At 44.8% G+C, this 27,259-nt stretch overlaps 1 protein-coding gene across 2 annotated transcripts; it reads left to right on the forward strand.

The window, feature by feature from the left end:
• On the forward strand, window positions 1-27,190 carry LOC102392612 (gamma-aminobutyric acid type A receptor subunit pi). Of its 2 annotated transcripts, XM_006075534.4 has the most exons (10): window positions 1-166; window positions 5,462-5,558; window positions 6,270-6,388; window positions 11,099-11,166; window positions 11,902-12,119; window positions 13,772-13,854; window positions 17,246-17,383; window positions 17,845-17,997; window positions 18,443-18,630; window positions 25,297-27,190. In XM_006075534.4, the coding sequence occupies exons 2-10, from the start codon at window positions 5,506-5,508 to the stop codon at window positions 25,597-25,599; spliced, it is 1,323 nt and encodes a 440-aa protein (XP_006075596.3). In that variant the 5' UTR covers window positions 1-166; window positions 5,462-5,505; the 3' UTR covers window positions 25,600-27,190. The 2 variants fall into 2 exon arrangements, with proteins under 2 accessions (XP_006075596.3, XP_044788382.2); XM_044932447.2 differs by lacking the exon at window positions 5,462-5,558.
• Window positions 27,191-27,259: the final 69 nt, after the last annotated feature.

Raw genomic sequence — 27,259 nt, forward strand, 5'->3', positions numbered from 1 at the left:
CTCTTTCCCACAGAGAGAGCCACTCCATCAGAGAGTGGTTGTGTGTCTGCATCCCGGGGGTCAGGGCTGACGATGGGAAGAATCTCAGGGACCCGGAAGACTATGCCCTACTTGAAAGCCCAGCCTGAAGACCTGAAGGCCCGGTCCTAACGGAGTAAGGAAACCGGTAAGGAAGCTGCTGGCCCCTCTTTGCTTGGAGCGAGAAAAGGGCAGGCGAGCCAAGTCTAAGCCCGGCAGGGACCCGGGGAAGGGGGCTGGGGCTGGAATTTGCGGAGCACCTCCTTTGTACGAGGCCTCACTGTTGTCTTAAGAACTTTTCCTTTTATTAATACAGTGGAGGGAACTAAACTTAAGGGAGAAGTTAAGCAATCTCAGAGAAAGCACAGAAGCAAGATCAGAGCACCTTTGGTCCAATCCTAGAGCCACAGGTCTTCCTCTCTATGTTGCCACCCAGGACACACACTGGACAAGTCCAGCTTCTGTGAGTTCTCAAGGTGGACCTGTGGTGATAATGTCTCTCCTCACCTCAGCCTAATTCAGGTGCCACACCTGCTTTCCAACAAATGGTTCTGTCTATGCAGAAGTGACCGATGACAGGGGCGCAGTGCCCGTGGAGGGAGGAGGCTAACGTGACAAATTTCAGCTCAGTTCAGTTCAGTCGATCAGTCGTGTCCGACTCTTTGCAACCCCATGAATCGCAGCACGCCAGGCCTCCCTGTCTATCACCAACTCCCGGAGTTTACTCAAACTCATGTCCATTGAGTCCATGATGCCATACAGCCATCTCATCCTCTGTCGTCCCCTTCTCCTCCTGCCCCCGATCCCTCCCAGCATCAGAGTCTTTTCCAATGAGTCAACTCTTCGCATGACAAATTTCAGTTCGAAGTATTTGTGTGATGGTGATTCTGGGAATGGGAGTGGAGACAAGCACATACTGGAATTACTTCTGCTTCATGGGGTTGCAGAGTCGGACACGGCTTAGCAACCAAACAACAACAACTGCTTCTCAGAGCCCATCTAGAAAAAGGTGGCCTCAGTCACCTAGGTGACCCTGAAGTCCTGTGTCTGACACTGTCTTTCCTGAGGTGATGCCAACCTGAGTCCCCTCGGAGCGACACTGCATTCAGCTCACAGCCTGGGTATATTAGAAAGAGCTTGAGCTTTGGATTCCTGTAGTCATGGTGGAGTCGCCAAAGTCCCCATGGAAGATGGAGAAGGTAGAGGAGAATGAAAGCAAGTGTTTGTTGAGTGCTTTCTATTCCCTTTTGTTAGATGAGAAAACCAATGCTCTGAGAGGTTAAACAACTCAGGGGTGCCTGAATCCAAAGTTCAAGGTCTACCAGTGGAAGTTGGACCTTGGCAGAGATCCCCTCAGAGGAGGGTAAGAGTGCATAGGCTGCCCCTACTCAGGAGTGGATCTGAGTGCCTGAGTACCATGCTCCCTACAGACGCAGGAGGCTGGTGGTTCCAGCAGAATCTTGTGGCTGCAAGACAACCCTCCGGGCACCGCCCCCTGGTGGCTCAGTGCGCAGCCCTGCCAAACGCCATTCCCCGAGCCTGCGTCACAGCTGGTGGCCAAACCTCCATTCAGGCAGTCAGGTACGCAAGCTGCCACCTAAGGGCTGGTGCCTCTGCCACACGGGACGAGGGCACCAGCTGCACTTGCCACTTAGCCCATGCTGTGAATGCAGTACTCTATCCCAGAGATGGGTTTTGTGGAACCCAGTTCAGCTCCAGGACCTGAGGCCTCTCTTCCCAGATATAGCACATAAAAGAGGGGCTTGGAAGACCTGGGTTCAAATCACAGGCACTTAATGGCCATGTGACCTCAGTCAAAACCTTTCACTGACCTGAGAGTCACTCTCGAAATTAACACCTACTGGGTGAGTTGGTGAGAATTAAATGAGATCAATCACCAAGAGTGGCACCTAGCAGGCATTTAGAGGGCTTTCTCCTTTTCTCCTTTCTTCCCTTATAAAAATGAGACTTTCTCAGCGCCGTAACCAGAGCAAGCAGGTTGCGATGGGATCACCCGTCTAAGTCTAGCCTGGGTAAAGCTTCTCAGAGCATGAACTCTTTGGAGCAGATTCAAAGGCTCAGGGCCCAGACATTCTGTCTTCCTAACTTAGGGTTGACCACAGGAAACACATGATTCAGCTGGAGTCTTGGAGCTGAAGACTGGGTGTTTCCAACGTACTTGACTGAGGGTGGTACCTTATGAGAGAAGAAAGAGTTGAGACATATCCCAGATGAGAATGGAGCTAATTCAGGCCAGACTAGAAAGAAGTTGTCAGTGGCCATGGGCTACAGGGAGAGACTAAGTACAGTAAGTAGCAGGGTGTCCATAGAAGAGACTCCATATCTGTCCCCACCATCTGGAGGGCCCCTGGCCTCCTTCATTCACCTGGCAAATGCACACACATCCTTCAAGAACCCGTGACCCTCTCTATGGCTTCCATCCTAGCGCTGTGGCACCGTCCCCCATGCAGCTGGCCACGCACTTCCTTTGTGTTCCCTCCTTGAATCCCTTTGCCTCGGCCCCCGTCACAGGACAGTCACCGGGAACTCCGGTCTTTCACTGCTCACACTCCTCTGTCCCCAGCAGACCGCAGCTCTTGGGGGGCCTCACATGAGTCTGATTCATAGGAGGATCCCGCTAAGCCTTTGGAAAGTTGAATGAAGGGATAGAAGGCATGGGAGTGCTCCCTGGACCTTCTTAAACATGACTCTGGGATTAAGAGGAAGGACAAGGGTCGGGGAGATGCACTAAAGGGAGAAAGTGTGATTACGAACATTGGTGGATCGATAATGGTGATTTTATGGCTGGTATTGTTGGCGCACGAGCAGGAAAAAACTAAGGCAGGGAAGATTTATAAGACACAGTGCAGATTTATAGGAGTTTACACATGTGCAGAGATGTTCATTATTGGCTTTGTAACAGTAAAAGATTCAGAAATAACTTAGTAACCATATAGGACATGTGTTATATAAATGTTAGTGCACTGCGCTGCTGCTGCTAAGTCGCTTCAGTCGTGTCCGACTCTGTGCGACCCCACAGACGGCAGCCCACCAGGCTCCCCTGTCCCTGGGATTCTTCAGGCAAGAACACTGGAGTGGGTTGCCATTTCTTTCTCCAATGCATGAAAGTGAAAAGTGAAAGTGAAGTCGCTCAGTCGTGTCCGACTCTTAGCGACTCCATGGACTGCAGCCCACCAGGCTCCTCCATCCATGGGAGGAGCCATGGATGGAATCTTATGAAATATCTTGTTGCCATCACAAACAATGAGGCAGATCTATAGGAATGACATGGAAAGTTCCCACTGACATTGGGAAAGAGTATGTGTCATGGTACAGTGGTTAAAAGTACTTGTAGGTCAAATATACTTCAACTTTTTAAAGAAATATGAAAGTGAAATAACCATTAAAAAAAAAAAACATAAAATGCTAAAAAAAAAAAATGCTTGGCTCAGCTTGCCTGGATTCAGTTCTGTTCTTCACGTGCTGTATAACCTTGGTATTTTCTTATCATCTCTAAGCCTCCGTTTCTTCATTTGTAAAATGACAATGGTAGTAACTACCTCAAAAAGTTGTTGTGAGGATTGAAGAGGTTCTTGGCCTAGTAAAAGCATGCATTCAATATTTAATAAAGATTTGCTTTTATTATTAAGTGAAAATGTATGTAGCAAAAACTGTATGCCATCATTCCAGTTTTGCTTTTAAATCTTTTTCTTCATGCAAAGATATATGTGTACATAAAAATATAGTGGATGTATGCATAAAGCAACCGTTAACAATTGTTATCTGGGAAGTATGAGACTAGAGAAGTGAGGGAGGGATTTACACTGTTTTTTTAAGAGTTAATTTTTTCAGAATTTTTAAGTTCACAGCAAAACTGAGCTCCATACACATACACAGCCTCCTCCACCATCAACATCTCCCACCCTAGTGGTACGTGTGTCAAATTGATACACCTACTTCAACACATCACTGAGATTTTCACGCTTGACTGTATACATCTCTAGTTCATTTCCATTCCTAGAATAAACACGTGTTTGTTTTGTAAGTCATGTTAATTAATGGCTGATTTGCACCCTGAGCCCCAGAATGGCAAGACTCTAGAAAGTGACCTTGTTCACAGAGACTACCAAAGAGGTCAAATTTGGGACCTGAGCCCCGCCCCCGCCCTGAGGACCTCCGCTGCTGTCCCCAGAGTGACAGTTCGCAGACTGACCTGCCTGGGCACCTGCCTCTCCCAGAGACATCTGACAGCAGTCCCCAAACCGAGGGGGCCAGCCCCTAGGCCATGCCTCACCTGACAGTCTGCACGCACACGATGTTCACCCGCACCAGCTAAGCAGCTTCAAGGCACCAGGGAGCAGGTCCGGGGGTGGAGAGCAGCCCGTGACTGGGTCTTGAGGCTGCCAGCCCTGTCTGTGAAGCCTCCTCTGACATTCACCAGCACAGAGACGTTTCTGGGAGTGCTGTATTCTCATCGCAATACGGGGATAAACCTGCCCATCTCACAAGGCCATTGTGAGCACAGATGAGGAGAATCTATAGGAAAGTACCTAACATGTTCCTTGGCCCATGGAGGTCCTCGGGAAGTTCTCATTTCCTGCTTAACAGGCCTAGACTCTCCGATATACGGCATGGTCGGAGGGGAGTATGTGGTTGGGATGTCCTTCCTGGAAAATCAGGACAAGGACAGGGTGAGCTTTCCACACATGCACCTCAGGACGCACCAGCTGCATTTCTGCTCTGGAGAACCGCTCGCTAAACAGGTCCTCAGCCTTTATTTGAAATGTGATCCTCCAACGAAATTGAGTGAGTTGAAGCGATACGGCTGAATCTAGAGCCTGTCATATAGAGTGAAGTAAGTCAGAGAAAAACAAATATCATATATTAATGCATATATATGGAATCTAGAGGAATGGTACCAATGAAGCTATTTGCAGGGAGGGAATAGACGCACAGATGTAGAGAACAGACTTATTGACACAGTGGTCGAGGAGGAGGAGAGGGGATGAGCTGAGAGAGTGGCACTGACGTATATTCACTATTGTGTATAAAACAGATAGCTGATGGGAAGCTGCTGGGTAGCGCAGGGGGCTCAGTGTGGCGCTCTGTGGTGACCTCGAGGGGTGGGGTGGGGGTGTGGTGGCAGGGAGACTCAGGAAGGAGGGGATATATGAATACATGTGGCTGATTCATGATGTTGTACAGCAGAAACTGACACCACACCATTCCAGTTTTAAAAAGTGGAAAAAAAATGTGATCTTCCAAAATGAAGGCATTCCTGGATGACATGCAGGGAGGAGCTGCATGTGGGTGTGGGAAGAGGCTGCCCCCCACAGAGTTGGAGAAAATGCTGTACCTGACCCTCCAGGAGGGAAAAGCTGGGCTGGGCGGAGGCGCGCTCTGGGGGTCGGCTGCCTCCCACCTGCCCCATCTGCTTCCCCAGGTTGTTTCTACTTCGGCCTCACGCTACACGTGCAGCTCCCCAACATGAGGCGCAGTCTCCACCTGACCTTCCTGTGGCTGAGTCTCTTCTCCGCATGGTGAGCTCTGCCACCCACAGTGGCCTTGGTCTGAACTGCTTTGGGTTTTGCACACGGTGGGACGGGTGGCAGTCCTTTCTACTTACCAACGACAAGACAAATCCTAGTGCCTTCGCCCCGCTGACGCACCAGGACATACAGTGTCATGCCATGCTTTTCTGTCTGGAGAAGTCAAGCTTCCAAAATGGTCAGAGATGGATAAATCCCTTTTGTTTTGGGGGGAAGGTTTTGAGTGTTTCCAAATTACCACGACATTATGATACATGGCAAATGCATAATAAAGTGGGGTGAGATAGAGATATGTTTAATTCAGCAGCTGAAAATTGGAGAGTTCTCTTTGGAAGAGTCGCTGCTGGTACGTGAGCACAGGCACACGCATGTGCATGCTTCTATGCTCAGTTGTGTCTGACTCTTTGCAACCCATGGGCTGCACGCAGCCCTCCAGGCTCCTCTGTCCATGGAATTTTCCAGGCAAGAATACTGGAGTGGGTTGCCATTTCCTACTCCAGAGGATCTTCCTGACCCAGGGATCAAACCTGTGTCTCCTGCGTCTTTTGCATTGGCAAACAGATTCTTTACCGCTGAGCCACTTGGAAGCCCATATAACCACACACATACATGCAAACACAAGCTCAGGTTTCAAGTTTGTATGTATGCATGTTGATCCGCACATCAGCACGCATGTACACTGAAACCTGTTTTCTTTTGCAGGATGTGCGTCCAGGGGAATCAGTTTAACATCGAGGTCAGCAGAAGCAACAAGCTGTCCCTGCCTGGCTTTGAGAATCTCACAGCAGGATATAACAAGTTTCTCAGGCCCAATTTTGGCGGTAGGTCATTCTTTTTGCCCAGGACATCAATTCGAAAAGAACAGGACCAGAGATAATATGCAGATAAGGGTTTCGGGAGACTGTAGTTGACTGCTTTTTCTGATCTAACAGATTGGCAGTGATACAGACAGCTGCCAGTTATTTTTCATGCTGCTTGGGAGAAAGCACTTTCTCTGGTCTCTCCACCTGCAGGATACAGAAATCCTCCTCCCCAGAGAGGTTACTAGAGCTTCCTCACTACCCCATACCTGCTGTCTGCCTTCTACCTGCACTTCAGGTATCATTACTCGAGAAACCCACTATGTCTCACCAGGACTGTTCCACCTGTTCTTCATGCCTCAGCCTACCACCTCAAGACTAACCCTCTACTCTGCCATTTGGAAGACCCACCTGGGCCCTTTGCTGCTCAGAATACTTCCTGCTCCCCAGTGTCTCCAGCCTAGAGTCCAGAGCCCTCTGCGTGGCCCACTCAGAACCTCCCAGCCCACCTCTAGCTGTCACCCTCATGTCCCCAGCTTCTCCCCGCTATGCCCTTACACAAATGTGCCCCCAGACCTCCTTGGCCTCTCTGGTCTCCATGCTTTTTGCTCAGACTGTTTATCTGCCACAAAGAGCTTGTTCCAATTTGACTCCTGGTAAAATGCCAGTTTTCCTTCATGTCTCAGATCAAAGGCTTCCCCTTCTGAGCAGCCCACACAGATTCCTCCAGGCCTCATGCCCTTTCTTCACACTTTATTCTGAACATACTTCTAGATCATAGCTGTTACTGGGTGCTGCTGTCACTGGCTTTATGTCTGTCTCGGCTCTAGGCTGAAATCCCTTGCAGAAATCCTGCTTTATTTACTTCAGTAGCCCCAGCGGTATCTCAGTGCTCAGCAGGTAGCAAGTTGTCAATTAATATACATCTTGAAAAATGAGGCAAGGATGGAAAGAATGAAGCCACCACCTACGTCCTTCTCACAGGGTCTCAGCCTCTCTGTTTGTAAAATGCAAGACTGAACAAGGTGGTTACTAATGTCTTGTTACCTTGAGTAATAGAAAGAGCCTTAGAGTCAAATAAACCTGAGTTTGGCTCCTGGCTCAACTGCTGGGCAAGCATCTTAGTTTTCTGTAACTAGGGGCATATCATCTACCTCACAAGGAAGAGTGAATGAAGTGTTTAAATATATCATCAGGTTGCCATCTGTTTTAATCCCTTTGCCTTCCTGCTCCTCCCTTCAGTTGATATTAATAAAATTCTCAGGTCAGATCTAGGATTAGTGGGTTAGTCCAGGTCCTCTGAGGAGCAGACAATGAGAGAGGATTATCCTTGCAAGATATTTATTGGGGCCATATCTATGACAAAATATGGGGCAGGAAAAGGAGGAAGCTGGAGAGTTGAAGGGAAGAAGGGAGGGAGGGAAGAAAGGCTGGTGGAGGTGCCTTAGACCACAGTGCAGTTCTAAGTGTGTTCAGAAAGTCCACCACAGAGTCCTTGAGCGGAAGGTCCCATCACAGCAGTCTCCCATCTCTGTGCCTCCCAGGAGCAGGCCTGCTTTAGTATTCCTAACACTTTCAGGCCCCAGTGGGATGCAGCCCATGGGAAGTGTGGCCTCTGAACAAGTGTGGTGAAAGGTTTCAGAGCACAGCAGCTGGGGCCACCCACACCCCTTCAGATGGAGATCTGAGAGACCCAGCCTCATGGCCACACATTTAGGATTTGAGGTCCTTAAGTTAAGGGACCTTGGGGGGCTTCCACCTCCCCTGGTTTTCCCAGGACCAACTGAATGCTAATGATAAGCCTGGGAGTATGCACATCTGGTTAGATTTGCTGAACAACTTCTCTGCCTCCCAGATGCCAAACAGCTAGGCCAGAACACTGCCCTCTTGTTGCTGGCTCGTGGGCCAACAGGGTGCAGAGTCCCTGGGTAACATACCCATTCTGAGCCTGAGGTGGCCCTCAGGGACATGAGGCGCACACCCACCTGGGGTGGAAATGGGGCAAGGGGTCCTCAGTCAAAAAGAGGGGAAGGCACACCCCCCACCCCTTGTCATGAGCCTTTGGCACTCTGCCTCCTAACAGAACCTACACGTATGAGGCAGCCTCCAGGCCCACAGAGGGGCTATAGTTCTCTGGAGTAACGTCTGTCCACCCAGGTCTAGGACCCTGAGGTCCCTGAGTGACCAGACCTCCGTAGGGCTTTTCAGGGACTGAGCTTGGTGGTTCTGCAAGCCTCTGCCCAGGACCTGGCCTTGACCTGTTTCCTAGGAGAAAGCTGCCCTCTGGTGGCACCGCTCACTTTTCTAACTCACAGGGAAGAAAGAACAAACTCTGGTCCATAAAGCAGCCAACTGAGGAAAAGCCGGGACTAGACTACCTGGCGGAGAGGGCGGTGGCACCCACTCCAGTGCCCCTGCCTAGCGGAGAGGGCAGTGGCACCCACTCCAGTGCCCCTGCCTGGAGAATCCCAGGGACGGGGGAGCCTGGTGGCTGCAGTCCATGGGGTCCCTGAGGGTCGGACACGACTGAGCGACTTCACTTTCACCTTTCACTTTCACGCATTGGAGAAGGAAATGGCAACCACTCCAGTGTTCTTGCCTGGAGAATCCCAGGGACAGGGGAGCCTGGTGGGCTGCCGTCTATGGGGTCGCACAGAGTCGGACACGACTGAGCGACTTAGCAGCAGCAGACTACCTAGAAAGAAACTAAACGTACAAAGCCCGCAGTGAGCCTGAAGCGCTGGTACGCCTTCGGTTCTCCATGTTCCTCAGGGGTGGCAACCAGCGCTGACCCACGCCTGCCGTGTGCCAAGCTCTTACAATCGATCCCGTGACCTTCCCAACCCCACCCTGATAACCGACATTAGTAGCTGTATTTTAAAGATGAGAAACTGTAAAACAGAGAGGTTTAGCAGTTTGTTCAAGGTCACACTGCTGGGGTGTGGCCACTCTGACCCTAAGCTTCTCTTCTTGATGCGACACCTTGCTGCCATGAGGGGCAGAGAGCCACTTAGCACCTTAACTCCGTCAGCACCTTCCAGGGTCTGCCCTGAAAGATCTACCCCTTTCCTACCAAGTATTCAGTTAATTATTTTTAATTGCACTGGCTTTAAAACTCCAGTTCCAAGTTCTTCCCTATATCCTGCGGCTTGATTTCCTTCAATTAATAAATAGGCTGCTCTCTGATTTCTCCCAGTTTGATGCGGTGAAGCATTTTGAATTCCACCTCTCCTTCTCCTAGTTAATGTGTTGTCACAGTTCCCTGAGGTACCCCCAGTTATTATCCCAAGTAAATGCTTTCCACCTATTAACCTGATGAAGAAGGTTGTTTCTTTTCCAGAATTAGCTAACATCATGGAAGAGAGGGATAAGGGAAGGGAAATGATATTTACCGAGTGCATGGTATGACATGATAGAAACCATGCTGGGGGCTCTGTACACATAATTATTTCTGGGCACCTTCTGTATGTCTAGCTAGGCAACCATTTGTGCATATTCTGGCTCGTCACCTGCAAAGAAGCTACCACACACCTTCTCTCATTTAACCTTCTCCATGACCCTCTGATGTCATTAGCATTATTCAAACCTGCGGGTGAGAAAGCTGCAGTTCTGAAAGGTCTGCTAACTTCCCAGATCAAAACTCACATCTTCCTGACTCCTGGACTTTTGTTCCACATCTCTAGTCTCAGGGGGAGTAAACATTCCTGGCCTGGCCACTGAGAATGGTGGCTCCCATTCTTCTTCACTTCTTCTTACTTCACTTGAGAGGTAAGACAGGCAGCCTCAGAAATCAGGCCCATCTGCCCAGACTCCAGGATTGAGGCCCAGCATCTGTACACCAGACCAAATGGGGATGGTTCTGCAATTGTAAATAGTTTAAGGTGCCTGGAGAGCACAGGAAGAGGAGAAAGATGTCAGGAGGTGAGTGGAAGCTCAACCATGAGCAGTCTTGAATGCCATCTGGTAGTAAATTTACTTGGTTGAGGGGGGGAGATATATTTGTGTACAAGTTCCCAAATCTCTATTACATTTCGAAGTAAATGAGTCCCTCACAAGCACCATAGGAAAAAGTCCTCCAAGTAGGAAGTAGCAGATACCATTCCATTCCTTCAAATAAACACTAATGACTATAGTGTGGTCTCGCTTCCGTGTGCTTAGCTAAGTGTATACGTGTGCGTTGCTTTTTCATACGAAAGAGAGGCACACCCTGTATGGACATTTCTCCTGCGAGGGGGAGGATAGAAATTCATCTTTTATTTATAAGCTTCTAAACTGTTTAAAATTTTGCAATAGATCACTGTTACTTTTTAAATTTTCCAAGATATATGTATTTCTTATGTGCATACTTGCCAAGTTGCTTCAATTGTGTCTGACTCTTTGAGACCTTATCTGATTCTTTGCAACCCCTTGGACTGTGGCCCACCAGGCTCCTCTGTCGATGGGATTTTCCAGGCAAGAATACTGGAATGGGTTGCCTTTCCCCTCTCCGGGGGATCTTCCTGAGCCAGGGATCGAACCTGCGTCTCTTGCATCTCCTGAATTATAGATTCGTTACCACTAGCGCCACCTGGGAAGCCCATATATTTCTTATATATATTTTTTTATTAGTTATGAATGTATATAACTGTATTTCTTAACTGTGCTAATGTTAGCAAGTCTGTTTATATTTCTAGGTAAGGCTTTATATTTTATATTTCTAGGTAAGGCTTTCTGTGTTTTCTCCATTCTTAGGAGAACCTGTTCAGATAGCAGTGACCCTGGACATTGCAAGTATCTCCAGTATTTCGGAGAGTAATATGGTAAGTGTGCTTCCCTCGCCTTCCACCCATTGAGCCCCTTCCCTGTGTTTTATGAGGAAGCCCATTCTAGCTACGCAAACAGAACAGAGACTTATTGGAATGGCAGGAACTGGAGACCTATCCTGAAACTCAAGACAGTGGAAGATGCTTGTAAAACAAATCTTCTGAGTATCAGAGGAAAAGTGAATTCAAAGGCTAGGAGCGGCAAAATGAGGGAGTGGGTGTGCTGGGTGAGGGATAAGAATGGGGAAAAATAAAATGCAGGGAAGAAGCCTAAATATCACGTGGTTCCTCACAGAGTAGGAGACAAGCTGATGAAAACCAATAATCACGTAACTTCTTTCAACCATCCTCTCACTTAAGAGAACACATTTTAGACAAGGTGGCACTATAGGCAGTTTGCCACGAGAGTCCGCTGTAGACCCCAGGTTAACTGGGCAGCCTTGAAAAACTTAGTGTGGCCTTTGTGATCAAGGGAAAGTAAGTTAAGGCCCTGAACCCACTCCTATGCGGCTCCCTTTGGGCAGTGGATGTTGTTGTCTGGAATGAATAAGGTGTTTTGTCCTCATATAGTTGCAGGCCACCACCTCAAGGCAAGCTTCGTTCACCCCTGTCTACTGTGGCATGTGCTCTTGATCTCAGTGGCGGTGGGGAGGGAAGTAAGACAGGACCCTTTTCCTTGCACTTTCTGAGCTTTCTCTTTCCGTCCACTTCCTCTCCCCGGCTGCCCCTCAGGACTACACAGCCACCATATACCTCAGACAGCGCTGGACGGACCAGCGGCTGGTGTTCGAAGGCAACAAGAGCTTCACTCTGGATGCGCGCCTAGTGGAGTTCCTCTGGGTGCCAGACACCTACATCGTGGAGTCCAAGAAGTCCTTCCTCCACGAAGTCACTGTGGGGAACAGACTCATCCGCCTCTTCTCCAATGGCACAGTCCTGTATGCCCTCAGGTAACCGGGCGCCTGTGACCTCAGGGTTGGAGGGGAAAGAGCAGGGAGGAAAGGCAAAGGATGTTCTGACCAGTCTTCAGTAACCACCTCCCCTTCTCATGGGCCTGCCTTCTTAGGTCCTTGTCCTCAGAGCAGAAGGGCCCTTTCTCAGTCCAGTTTGGCTCAACAAGTCTGTACTGAGAATGCGTGCTCCGTGCCAGGCCTGTGCTGGATGCTGAGGCCATGGGGCTGAATCAGATGTTGTCCTGACACAGACACATAAGCAAAGGAAGTCAGGGCACTGGGGGCCTGAGCCGGGAGTGGGACAGTGGTTTGGGGTGATGTTAGAGGAGGTTTTCGCAGGACTCTAAGCTGAGTCTTAAAGAGTAAAAGGAAGTTAGCTAGGAAGAGGGAAGGGGAACAGGAAACGCAGACAGAAAGGTGATACAAAGAACTTCCTTTTCCTGGGCGCAGCGGGGCAGTTGGTGGCTACAGAATACATCTCTACTTAGGTGAGGTGTTCTCGTACAGGTAGAAAATCAAAGTACAGTCCTCTAAAGCCTCACCATCTATAGTCATGGGTTCTGCTTTGCCCCTTCTTCAAATCTCTGAGACCAAAACTTCCTTCCACCCTTCAGAACTTCATCAAGTTGTTGTTTGGCGGCAACAGGAAGGATGCCCCTAAGGTGCTCCCTGGGGCAGCCTACAGGCAGAGGACTCACCACTGCCTCTGCCAGGGCTAAACAATGACTGCAAGCCTAATGCTGCTAGAGGCCTTCAGTAGAAGGCTAGGGACCATGGACAGAGGAGCCTGGGGGCTACAGTCCACAGGGTCACAAAGAGTCGGACACGACTGAGCGACTTCACACACACACACACACACACACACACGGACCAAATATTCATGAAAGTGAAAGTCGCTCAGTTGTGTTCAACCCCATGGACTATACAGTCTATGGAATTTTCCAGGCCAGAATACTGGAGTGTGAGCTTTTCCCTTCTCAAGGGGATCTTCCCAACCCAGGGATCAAACTCAGGTCTCCCGCATTGCAGGTGGATTCTTTACCAGCTGAGCCACAGAGGTCAGCCCAAACCTCAGCACCTCTTTCGAGAAGTCCAATAGACCTCTCCCTTGACCCTAACTCCATCACTACTAAGGTGCCCCTTCCTTGCGTTCCCACAGCACGTGTGAGTGTGCATGTGCGTGTGTTTGTGTCTCTGTATTATTGCACATAACAGTGCAATAATGCAAGTACAAGGATAACAAATACTGGATGATGGTTCATAGCCTTGCTCCAGAGTCAGACAGATTTAGGGCAAGTCCCTGCTCTCTGACCTTAGGCAAGTTTTTGACTCGCAGAGCCCAGAATAAACTGGATGCAGAAGCATCTCAAAAAAGCCAATGAATGATTCTGTTTTGTGATATTGTTGCAAGTTTGTCTCTGAATTGCCAACATTCTAACTTTCTGCACTCTGGACTCTGGCTTTAACCAAGTCTCTCAAGTATTGCTTAGTGTAGAAAAACTCAGGACTGCTTTGAATGTAGGCACCAAGTCACACATTCACTCTAAGAGTCAAGGTGAAAGTTCTCTTGGAGTGGCCCTTAAGAGGGAGGGTATACTTTCTATAGCATCCTTATAACACTCTCTACGAACCCATTTTTCCTTTCTTAGAATCACAACAACTGTTGCGTGTAACATGGACCTGTCTAAATACCCCATGGACACACAGACATGCAAGTTGCAACTAGAGAGCTGTGAGTATACGTCATGCAGGCCCCTTAGATGAGTTTCTGGGGTGACTTAGATCTGTGTATGTGTGCTGCTGCTACTGCTGCTAAGTCGCTTCAGTCGTGTCTGACTCTGTGTGACCCCATAGACAGCAGCCCACCAGGCTCCCCCGTCCCTGGGATTCTCCAGGCAAGAACACTGGAGTGGGTTGCCATTTCCTACTCCAATGCATGAAAGTGAAAAGTGAAAGTGAAGTCACTCACTCCAACTCCTAGCGGCCCCATGGACTGCAGCCCACCAGGCTCCTCCATTCATGGGATCCTCCAGGCAAGAGTACTGGAGTGGGGTGCCATTGCCTTCTCCGTGTCCTATTCATAGTAGACTTTCTCTCCTTGATGTTGATGACAGTGGGTTCATCCCTTCTGGGTATATGTCCAGAGAGATTTAGAGACTTTCAAAAATAAACCTTTCAACATTATGTCTTTGGGACAGGACCCCTGTGCATCGGCACCAAGTATTTCCACCTACAACTAGACAGGACAGCAAAGCAAACAAGAGTCAATAGGACTAGGAAGGAGTCTCAGGAACTACTAAGTCATGGAAACCAGGAAGAGCACAGCAGAAGTAAGAACTGGCAGATATGCAAAACAATCATCGACCTTTATTGCTAGACTGCTTTAAACTTCTAAAATAAATTATTTGATATACATAAAGCTTAATAGCATAATGCCAGTAAGTGGACATCTAAACTGCATCCTGGGGATTTGCTCATGATGAAGAATGAGGATTTACTCTAAGCTGATGGGTGTCAGATGAATTCCTGGCCCTGTGAGTGATCTTGTGGTTCCTTAGTAAACCACTCTGAAATGCCTACCATGGGGACATGGCACCTGTGATACAAGTCCTAGGGAGAAAATGCCACAGACAGCGATTATTAAGGCATCAAGGCATGGCTTGCAGAAGGAGGAAAAACTGTAGTCAAGCTGTGGAAACCACTGGGTGCTTCTTACATGAGGACACTAGTGGCCAACATCTGAGAAACAGAACCATTATGAGACAGCAGTCATTTTTCAGAGGTAGACGTTTAATTAAAGACTCGGGCAGGCAGATTAATTACCTTATTGATTAAATGCATGAAAAACCTTGAAGCAATGCAGCTGTTTGGGGGCAGATTACAACTTGAGGTTAACAAAAAGAGTGCTCATTTTCAGCCCCATGTACAGAGAGCAGTTGCCCTCCATGTGTGGCTGTGCTCATCTCAAATCTCAGGAGTGAGATTCTCCTGGAAACTCCAGCAATCTGCTTGCACAAATATTGTCCCCAGTGAGCAGAGGAAGCTCTCACTGAATCTGGATTCAGAAACCTCACCAAGGGCTTTTTCCTGAATGCTATCCCTAGAAAAGAATTGATACCATGCCACAATTGCCCATATCCACTCAGGGAAAGAGCAATGAGAAGGTAATGATTGTGAGCATTTACCAGTCACTTTGCCCACAAAGGTCCATATGGTCACAGCTATGGTTTTTCCAGTAGTCATGTACAGATGTGAGAGTTGGACTATAAAAAGGCTGAGTGCTGAAAAATTGGTGCTTTCAAATTGTGGTGCTGGAGAAGACTCTTGAGAGTCCCTTGGACATCAAGGAGATCAAACAGTCAATCCTAAAGGAAATCAGCCCTGAATATTCATCAGAAGGACTGATGCTGAAGCTGAAGCTTCAATATTTTGGCCACCTGATGCGACGAGCCGACTCACTGGAAAAGACCCTGATGCTGGGGTGGGGGCAGGAGGAGAAGCGGGCCACAGGGGATGAGATGGTTGGATGGCATCACCAACTCAATGGACATGAGTTTGAGAAAACTCCAGGAGATGGTGGGCAGGGAAGCCTGGCGTGCTGCAGTCCATGGGGTCACAAAGAGTGGGACACAAGTCAGTGACTGGACAACAACCCCACCCTTAGTTATGAAAGCAAAGTATCTAAGTAGAGGCTTGTACAACCTACTTTTTTAGATACTTTTTCCCTTTGGGATTCCAGACAAAATGATACAAGCAGTACAAGTTGCTCTGACTTGTCTCCACCTTTCAGCTGTTACGAATGACAGTGCTGTGAACATTTCTCTACAAGTCCTTTTATGGACATGATTTGATTTCTCTTGGATAGATACTTAGGAGTAAAATGCCGGGTCAAATTAATGTTTAATTTTTCAAGAAACTGTCAGACCGTTTTCCAAAGTGGTTGCACCATTTTACATTTCCACCAGCAACATTCAACTTCTCCACACTCTCACCATCTATTACTATCTTTTTAATTACAGCCATTCTAGTGGATTGAAGTGGTATCTTACTGTGGTTTTGATTTGTGTTTCCCTTATGACTAATGATTTTGAGAATCTTTTTATGTGCTTATTAACCACTCATCTATCTTCTCAAAGGTATCATCTGAGGATTAAATGAGATGATAATGTTGTAAAGCACTTAGAAAGGTAATTGCTTACTAAATGATAGATATTATCATCATCATCCATGGGCTTTGGTATTAAACTTTCTTGAGGTCCAATACTGGTTTGTTTCTCATTTGCTCTGCTATCGTGAGAAAGTTATGCAGTCTCTCTGAATCTGATCATTCTCATGTATAAAAGGGACAAAACATTACAGTTCCTCAATTCTAAGGCACAGCATGTATGGAATAACAACACTGCAGAAAAAATGTAAGCTCTAAGCTCTACTTAATATATAACAACTGTGAGATCCATTTCAATTTCGTAAAATGTAAAAAAAAAAGCTTTACATAATGAAGAAATATATAGCTCTACTTTGCAAGCTTGTGAGAATCTTGGAGACATAATATGTAAAGGACTTAATGTAAATGTTTAATAAAAGCTAGCTATTATTACAATCACCAACTATATTAGTAAAACTGCTTTGAGGTTTATCTAATACTTATGTTTGCAGACATCAACAAAGTGGATGGCTGAAAGTTTTTTGGGGTCCTTTTTTTGTTGTATTATGCCAATAGGAAAATATGAACAGGCCAAATGTCCCTGAGAATCCCCTCCAAAATGTTAGACCGTCCTGAAAGGCAATAGCTACTATAGATCTTTGTGAGTTCACAGATACGTGTTGAAAAATGTTATTTAAATAATGAAAGAGGCCATTTCTAGTTACTCATCATCTACTAGGTGTATACAATGCTTAGCGCAGGACCGGTCCTCACTGACGGTGAAAAGCCCTAGCAGGTCGTCTCATTCTGGGTACACACTGTAACTACACTTGAGAAATCATGCCGGGCTTTGCATGGGATCGTCTCTGGACTTACACCATCGAGACAGAGCTTCTGTTGTCTCTGCCTCACAGCGTTTTCCAGACCAGTTCAATCTGCCACCGTCTTGCACTGATCAGGGCACTCTTTCACTCGGCAGGGGGCTACGATGGGAATGACGTAGAGTTCAGCTGGCTGAGAGGGAACGACTCTGTGCGGGGATTGGAGAACCTGCGACTTGCTCAGTACACCATACAACAATATTTCACCTCAGTTACCAGATCACAGCAGGAAACAGGTAACTCATAGGACAGTTTGCACAAGAGCAATGTAGCCTAGTTGTATTCTGAGTCAGAAATATCACCTCTTTTTCCCTTGGCCCCTTCTGGGCCCAAGAACCCCTCTGTGATATGCCAAGCGTTTGGGCTTGGCACTTCTACCTGCTTTACACCCCCTCCTGAGGTGGTCCCCAGGGGCTCACAGTCTCGTGAAGCGGGTATCCTGGAAACCAGCGGTGATGCTGCAGGAATGCTGTGACAGAGAAAGGCACAAGAGGCTCACGGGTGGGGGCATCAGCGCTCCCGTAAATGCCGTGCTATCCAACCACGATTTCTTTCATTGAAACTATGATGACAGGTCATTGTTAACTATGTTTTGGTGAACAATGGATGGTTTGAGGCAAATACAGCGAAGTTCAACATCCCACAGGGAATGCCAGGTGAGTAGGGTTGATCTCTTATCCCTTGTTCACCCTATCAGGAAATTACACACGACTGGTCTTGCAATTTGAGCTTCAGAGGAATGTCCTGTATTTCATTTTGGAAACCTATGTTCCTTCCACTTTCCTGGTGGTGTTATCCTGGGTCTCGTTTTGGATCTCCCTTGATTCAGTTCCTGCAAGAACCTGCATTGGTAAGTATTTCCAATGGGAGATTTCTAAGAACTGGGTTATTAGGTCTTATTTTTTTCTTTAACTTTCTGCCATTCTTTTATTTGATATTCACAGGACAGTTCTAGGAGCTGATTTCTTGAGAGAGAGAAAGAGAGACCACGTTAGGAATAGTGTATTTTTAAACTTTGTTTTACAGTGACAGATAAGGAAGAACGGTTATTTTGTTTACTGAACACCTCCCTCCAGTGAGAAGACGGAAATATTTAGAAAGTCGTATCATTCATACCTGTACAAAATGGGCAAATCAGCTCTTTTCCAGAAGCCCACAGCCTTTTCAGAATGAGCTGTGCCCCATTTCTGAGTCCTGTCCCCACGCTGCCAGCTCTTGAATGGAGACAGTTTGCCAGGTGGAGAAGGCAGATGCACTGACCACTGTCGTGGGTGCATTGCTCCCTTTTTCCCCAGGAGTGACCACCGTATTGTCAATGACCACACTGATGATTGGGTCCCGTACTTCTCTCCCGAACACCAACTGCTTCATAAAGGCCATCGATGTGTACCTGGGAATATGCTTTAGCTTCGTGTTTGGGGCCCTCCTGGAATATGCAGTTGCCCACTACAGCTCCTTACAGCAGATGGCAGCCAAAGATCGGGTAAGAATTTGAGGTCTCTGTGTATAATTCATCACCTGTGCCATACACTGGTCTGGAGAGAAGACCAGGACCTGGTTCCTGACCCCCCAGGATTCACTTTGCACCAGTGATTCTCATCCTTGTTCAGCTGGGCGAATCTGACAGTCATGACACCTTTTTAAAAAGACTACTCTTTTTGCCAATGAGATATTAATATGCTTAATTTTCTCACAGAAAATAACTGTGTTATCTGTATGCAACATAAAATCACAACCATAAGAACAAGCATCCATGAAAAACCTAGGATCAAATCAAACATGATCAGCTGCTTATAAATTCCAGATTAATATGTATTTACTATTTATTCTTTTGTTGCCTTCTTGTTTTCTTAAATTATACAAGCAATGGTTTACAGAAAAATGTATGGAAAAATTAAACTGTGGCAAATTTCATGATTAGCGTATTTTTCTGCTAACAGGGAGAGACTCATGATCTGGCTTAGCAGTGAAACACCTTGGTTCATCTCTCAGAATAATAATAATGATTATTATCAATTGAGCATGTATGTGCCAGACATAGTCACAAGCTCTTTGCGAATATTATGTCATTTAAAATGCTCGTGGTCATCATGTCATGGTCATGTGCTCAGTCATGTTCGAGTCTTTGTGGCCCCATGGACTGTAGCCCACCAGGCTCCTCTGCCCATGGGATTCTCTAGACAAGGACACTGAAGTGGGGTGCCATTTTCTACTCCAGGGAATCTTCCCAACCCAGGGGTCAAGCCCACATCTCCTGCATTGGCAGGCGGATTCTTTACCATCTTGTAGACACCTGTTAAAAATGCTCATAACAACTCAGTAAGGCTATCCCTATTTTTACAGTTGTGGGTTCTGAGTATGGGAAGATAAGTAATTTATTCAAGAGGACAAAGACAGGAAAAGGCAGAGCTGAGATTTGAACCTAAATCTGCTTGGCTCCAAAGTCTGACACATCTGTTATTCCCACTTGCTGTGGGCAATGGACCATGCCCTTAACTATTATTCTCTGCAGCCTCATGGAACCCTGGGGTTTTTTGGAAGCCCAAGTTTTATAGACATGGGCATACTAAAGCTCCTGCTAACAGGCAAAAAAAAAAAAAAAAAAAATAGGGATCCAATGCAGAAGAGCTGCCCCCCTTCAGCTAAGGGCCAAGACTGTACAAGGTTTAAATGGGGAGAAAAGGAAGATTCAGAATAGCCCAGAGATCCAGTTGACTTTTCTCTTGTGCTTGACTATTGTAAACAATGTTTCACACAGTCATATTACTAAAGTACTAAAGGCAAATGATCATATGTGCCAGCCAAAGAGTATGTAGGCTTTCTTTTTTTAAAAAATCAATTTATTTTTTTAAATTAAATTTATTTTTTAAATTGAAGTAGAGTTGATTTACAATGTTATATGAGTTTCAGGCGTACAGCATAATAATACTCCATTAAAGTTATGACAAAATAATGGCTACTATTGCCTGTTCTATACAATTTACCCTTGCTGCTTATATATTTTATACATAGTAGTTGAAATCATGCAGTCCCATACCCCTGTCTTTCCCCTTCTCTTTTCTCTTTCCCTCTCATAATCACTAGCTTGTTTTCTATGTCTGTGAGTCTGTTTCTCTTTTGCTAGTTGTATTCATTTATTTTTTTTTATTTCACACATAAGTGATATCACACAGTCTTTGTCTCTCTGACATTTCACTGAGCATAATATTCTCTAGATCCATCCACATTACTGCAAATGACAAAATTTCATTCATATTTATGGTTGGCTAATATTTCGTTATATATATATGTATCTCACATATTCTTTATCCATTGGTCAGTTGAGCTACACTTGGATTGCTTCCATATCTTGGCTATTGTAAACGATGCATCTCTGAACAGTGGAGTGCATGTATCTTTTTGAATTAGTACTTTCATTTTTATCTGGATCTATACCCAGGAGTGCAACTGCTAGATCTTATGGTAATTCTATTTTCAGTGTCTTGATGAACCTCCTTATTGTTTTCCATGGTGACTGCACCAACTTACATTCCCAACAGTGTACAAGGATCTCCTTTTCTCCATGTCCTAGCCAATATTCATTTGTAGACTCTTCGATGGTAGCCATTTTGACAGATGCAAGGTGATGTCTTATTGTTGTTTTGATCTTCATTTTTCTAATAATTAGATATGTCAAGTATCACTTGCCTGTTAGTCATTCTGTATGTCTTCTTTGGAAAAATGTCTCTTCAGGTCCTCTGGCCATTTTTTTGATAGTGTTGTTTTTTTGATATTCAGCTGTATGACCTGTTTATATATTTTGGATATTAAACTCTTGCTCTTCATGTCATTTGCAAATATTATGTCCCATTCAGTAAGTTGTCGCTTCATTTTATTAATGGTTTCCTTAGCTGTGCAAAACTTTTAAGTTTAATTAGGCCCCATTTGTTTAATTTTTGCTTTTGTTTCTTTTTGTCTTGTGAGACTGATCCAAAAAAATATTGCTATGATTTATGTCAGAGTATTCTCCCTACGTTCTCTTCTAGGAGTCTTAAGGTTTCAGCTCTTACATTTAGATCTTTAATCCATTTTGAGTTCATTTTTGTATAAAATTAAATTTTATACGAAATTTAAAATTTAATTTTAAATTTTAATTAATTTAATTTTAAATTTTAAATTAAATAAAATTTTTCTAATTTGATTCTTGTAAATGTAGCTGTCCAGTCTTCCCAGCAGTACTTATTGAGGTAACTCTTTTCTCCATTATATGTTCTCATCTCCTTTGTCATAGATTAACTGACTGTGAAGTGGATTTATTCTTGGGCTCTCTACTCTGTTGTGCTGAACTGTATGTCTGTTTTGTGCCAGTACCATGCTGTTTTGATTACTGTATGTTTCCATCTTTGTTTTGTGTTACAGACTTTGTTTGATGTCTGTTTTGTTTGATATGAGTATTGCTACCCTGGCTTTTTTATCATTTCTGTCTGCATGAAATGTCTTCTTCTATCCCCTCACTTGCACTCTTTGCATGCATTTAACTTTTGTAGGCAGCATATAGGTGGGTCTTGTTTTTTAACTCTATCACTCACCCTGTCTTTTGTTTGAAGCATTTAGTCTATTGACATTTAAAGTAATTATTCCCTTCCATCCAGGCTTCCACATAACATTGAGCAGAGTTCCCTGTGCTCTACAGTAGACTTTTGGTGGTTATCCATTTTAAATATGGCAGTGTATCTAGGAGGGAGCTCAATGAATTGGGAAGAATGGATACATGTATATGTATGGCTGAGTCCCTTTGCTGTACCCAAAACTATCACAACATTGTTAATTGGCTATACTCCAATACAAAATAAAAAGTTTAATAAAAAATAAAATAACTACTGACAGTTACGTACCTACTGCCATGTTATTACTCATTTTCTAGTTGGTTTTTTTTGTTGTTGTTCTTCTCAGTTCATTTCCTTTTTTTGTTTCTTTTCTTATGGTTGATGATTTTGTTTAATAACATTCTTACGTTCCTTTCTTTTTCATTTTTGTGTATCTGTTGTAGTGTCTTGTGGTGTCTGCTTGTTTTAAACTGGTAGTAATTTAAGCTCAAACGCATTGTAAAGGAGCTGCATTTTTTACTCCCTTCTCCTACACTTTGCATTTTTGATGTCATAGTTTACATCTCATGTGTCCTTCAACTGTTTTTTGCAGTTATGGTTGTTTTCACAATTTTTTCGTCTTTAATCTTCACACGGGCTTAATTAAGTGGTTGAGCCTCAGTTGTTACTGTACGTTTGCCTTTCCTAGTAAAGGGATTAGGATTATCCCTTTCCTACAGATTCTTTCTTCTTTTCCACTCAGAGAAAATCCTTTAACATTTCTTCTAGGGTAAGTTTACTGTTGATGAATTGTCTTAGTTTGTCCTTGTCTGAGAAGTTCTTTATCTCTTCTTCAATGCTAGATGATAATCTAGGATAACCTGGGTTGCAGGTTTTACCCTTTAGAGCATTGAATGTCACACTCTTCCGGCCTGCAAAGTTTCTGCAGAAAAATCAGCTGACAGATTTATGTGGGATCCCTTGTATATGATTCTGTATTTTTCTCTTGTTGCCTTTAGAATTCTCTCTTTATCGTTAACACTTGGCGTTTTAGTTATGTCTTGGTATGAATGTGTTTGAGTTCATCTTGCTTGGGACCCTCTGTGTTTCCTGTACCTAGATATTTGGTCCTTGTTTGGGTTTGGGAAGTTTTTAGTCATAATTTCATCAAATACATTTTCTATCCCCTTCTCTTTCTGGGACCCCTATAATGTGAACACTGATACACTTGATATTATCCCAGAGTTGTTCTCATTTATTTTTTTTACTTGTTTTTCTTTTTGCTGTTCTAATTAGGTGGTTTCTATTATTCTATCTTCTAGATCATTTATGTGTTCTTCTGTATCATTTAGTCTGCTTCATGCCTTCTAGTGTGTTTTACTTCAGTATTAAATTCTTCTTTTCTTTTCTTTTGGCCACACTGTGCGGTTTGTGGGATCTTATTCCCTGACCAGGGGTTGAACTCAGGCTCTCGACAGTGAAAGTGTGGAGTCCTAACCACTGGACATCAGGGAATCCCTAAGATTGGGTCTTTTTAAAAATATTTTTTAGTTCCTTGTTAAAATTCTCACCATGTTCATCTATTCTTTTCCCTAATTCAGTTAACATTATTAATAATAATGTTTTGAATTCTTTATCAGATATTATTTCTGTTTCACTATTTTTTCAGGGGGTTTCTTTTGCTCTTTCAACTGAGATCAGTTTCTTTGACTTTTCATTTTGCTTAAATTCCTCTGCCTCTACGAGTTTAGGTGAAGCAGCTGCCTATTGCGGTCTGGCATAGGCCTTATGTGGGTATGTCCCTACACAGAGTGCTTTTGCTGGGAAAGCTGGACGTGGTGTGGACGCTAGTCATGTCTTTCCTCAGCATGTGCTGGCAGCTGGCAGCTTGGTGGAAGGTGTGACTGCAGACGGAGGGGCTAGAACTAGAGCCTGGTGTGCGGTGTGAGTTCCTTTCTGCCCGGTGACCCGCGTCACCCTATTAGGGTGGGATCTGATCCCAAGTTGCTGGAGCAGAAGCCCTGAGGATTGGGCCCATGCTGGCTCTATCCCTTTTAAATGTATGCTTTTCCCTCTCCCAGCCCCAGGGAGGTGCTGAAGGAAGGGAGGCCTACAGGCTGGGTAGGCTGCAGAGAGAGGTCCACGTTCTCTCTGATATACTATCTGGGCAGGTACCAGCAATTGTTGCCCTTGCTCTGCTCGGGTGCAACCTCGGGTCCAGGTCCTCTTTTCCTTCATAGCTGATCATTCCTCCAGCCTCTGCCACCCCAGCCCTGCTGTGAAGTCGCACCGCAGGGCAAGCAGGACCCATGTAGACTCTCTGTGTGGACTGGAGGCCGTGAGCTACAGTGTATCAGCCATTGTCAGAGGCCTGGGCTGCTTCTGATGTGCTGCTGGGGTAGGAGTCAACAACGGCTGCCACCACCCCACCCAGGCTCTGCCCGGGATCAGGCTGCCTCTGCGTTCCACGGCTGAGCTTTCTTTCCAGTCCATGTGCTGTGTTGTTCCAGCTATGGTGGAGAATGGCAACTCCATGGGGTTGCAGGAACCATCATTATTTCTGTTTGTGTGGCAAAAACCTTAAGACACTGCTGATTTCTACTAACTTCCATAATCAGTTACTCCCTTCTCCCTGGAATAAAATGAAATCGTCAAATACCTACTAAATGCTTTACGTAATTTACACCATTTAATCTTCCCATCACTCTCAAGAGGTAGGTATTAATGTCATCAACATTTTGCAGGCAAGGAAATTGAGCTCTAAAGGAATTGGGGTGACTAAAATGTCACAATAGTGAAAGACAGAATGGGATCTGAACCCAGGTCAGTATCTTCAAAACCTGAGCAATTAACATTTAGCACCCTAGAGAAAGAAATGGCAACCCGCTCCAGTATTCTTGACTGGGAAATTCTGTGGACAAAGGAGGCTGATGGGCTACAGTCCTTGGGGTCACAAAGAGTTGGACACAACTGAGCACACACATACACTCTGCACATCTAGAACGGGCAATGGTTATTCTCCCCATTATACAAGCTGATGGCTTAAAGACAGGTGCCTATAAGCAGGATATCAGGACTGCCAAGTCTTGCTTACCAGACAATGAAAACCAGTGACAAGTTCAAGTTTGTCTTCTGAGATAAGTTGGGCAGGATTGTTGATTATTTCACAATTCAAAACCCTAGTAATGTTGATCGATATTCCAAACTACTATTTCCTTTGATTTTTATGGAAAGCAAGGCACTCAGTACTGCTCTCTCTTAAACCTAATTATTCAATATTAAGACCTCTAAGTATGTGAATTGATGTTGCTTAGCCACTCAGTCATGTCTGATTCTTTGCAACAACATGAACTATAGCCCTCCAGGTTACTCTGTGCATGGGATTTCCCAGGTAAGAATACTGGAATGGGTTGCCATTTCCATCTCTAGGAGATCTTCCTGACCCAGGGATCGAACCCACCTCTCCTGCATTGGCAGGTGTATTCTTTACCGTTAAGCCACCAGGGAAGCCCCACGTATATAAATACCCACTTACTTATTTTGCTAAGTCATCTGTCAAACTAACCACCGTGTTTATGAACTAGGGGAAAGCAAAGGAAGTGGAAGAAGTCAACATTACTAACATCATCAACAGCTCCATCTCCAGCTTTAAACGGAAGATCAGTTTTGCCAGCATTGAAATTTCCGGAGATAACGTTGACTACAGCGACTTGACAATGAAAACCAGTGACAAGTTCAAGTTTGTCTTCCGAGATAAGTTGGGCAGGATTGTTGATTATTTCACAATTCAAAACCCGAGTAATGTTGATCGATATTCCAAACTACTATTTCCTTTGATTTTTATGCTAGCCAATGTATTTTACTGGGCATACTATATGTATTTTTGAGAAGATGTTGAACTGTTTGCTAAGCCAAAGATCATCAATAAAGCAACGTAATAAGGTAAACGATATTCTAAGCCAAGTGTGCACCCTAACTAATGGTGCCGCAAGTGACTAAAATAACATTTGAGCCTTTCCCCTCAAAGAATGGCTCACCCAACCATTATTTAAGCTGTGTACAAGTCCTAGCACTATGTCTTTTAATAGAAATATCTACCAATTTATTTTTTATTTTTATGAAAGACATGCCTATGGAGCCCAAGATTTCAAGCCTACCCAGAACTGACTGCCCAGTGGCTCCCTGGTCTTCATTTAACTCATACAAAAAAGGAAAAGGAAGCTATTACGTGTATTGAGTCAAGTGGCAGAGGTTGTTTCTAAATTAATCACACGTGCTATTTACTAAATCTCTACAGTGCTTAAAAAATACATTGTTGCTTAGTTGGGGAGTAACATTTTCTAGTTTTTGGTTTTGATTAAAATGAAATGGGCTTAAGTAAATTAACTGAAAGTCAGTGCAGTAAATACCAAGATGAGTTTTTAATATAGTATCTATTGCCACAGCAGAACTGTCCACATATTCCAATAAGTCCTACCATTGAAAATCAACTATAAGTGAAGAAAAATTTAGTGGACCAATAATCTCAAACATAAATCTCTTTTTTTATAAGATATAATGGATTCCCCAAACTGGGAGAGCTCTGGGGCTTCATTCCCCCATTTAACATGTCTTATCATTTTACTATTATATGCAAGCCTGTCCTAAACAATGCTGAAGCCGTTTCCCCACATCATGGGAAAAATGGAGGAACTTTTTAAAAACTTATTCTAAGAGTCTTTATACAGACTATTGTCATGAAGCCTTGCAGAATCAAGTCCAGTTCTATCTGCTGCTTCGACACTGAGCAACAATTTGCCAGCAGCAGATCCCCTGCATCCTTCCATGAGGAGCTTTTATCCCTATGCTCTAATGACAAGGAAGGATGCTTATAATAGATAATGAGCTGCATCACCCAGAAACAAGTGGCTTATCACAAGTGGCACCTGATCTTTCTAGCTGGACTACTTTGAGTGGCTTATCCTGCCTCAGTAGGAGAATTTTGATCCTGGGTCCAGAGCTTTCTGAGTCAGTAGCTTGTTACAGAACAAGGTGCTGCAGGTGAGCTATCTTTTCCAAGCCCAGCCACTCTCACCCGAACAAAAGAAGCACCTTATATGCATCCCTGCCTCCTGGCCTCGCTCAGCCGACAGTACCATAAATGGTAATTTGTGGGTGTGCCATGATAAAGGCCCAATCTTTTAAAAGAATCTTGCCATCTTTAATTCTTTAGCTTCCTTTTCTAATAAATGTATCCTTTTACTTTTCCTTTCAGAAATAAACTATGGCTTTGGAAGATCATCTCTCTCCTATCCCTGTACCACAGGCTCTCATTCTTTCCCCCTTTACGATACTGCTAACAATTCAGTTTCTGTGGGTTTGATCAACTGAGCTTTTTAAACAAAATGTTTCTGATGGGAATGGAAGAATTAAAGAGGTGGATGCAACTGTATGGTTCAATAATATTTGTGATTCTTTTTAATAAAGATTGAAAGGAAATATCTGTTTTGAAACTCCAGTCAAGCACTATATTTTTTAAAAAGGTATAAAGATGTGAAACTGTGAAAT

Source organism: Bubalus bubalis, chromosome 19 (genome assembly GCF_019923935.1).
Source record: "Bubalus bubalis isolate 160015118507 breed Murrah chromosome 19, NDDB_SH_1, whole genome shotgun sequence".
In the NCBI taxonomy this organism is placed as follows: domain Eukaryota; kingdom Metazoa; phylum Chordata; class Mammalia; order Artiodactyla; family Bovidae; genus Bubalus; species Bubalus bubalis.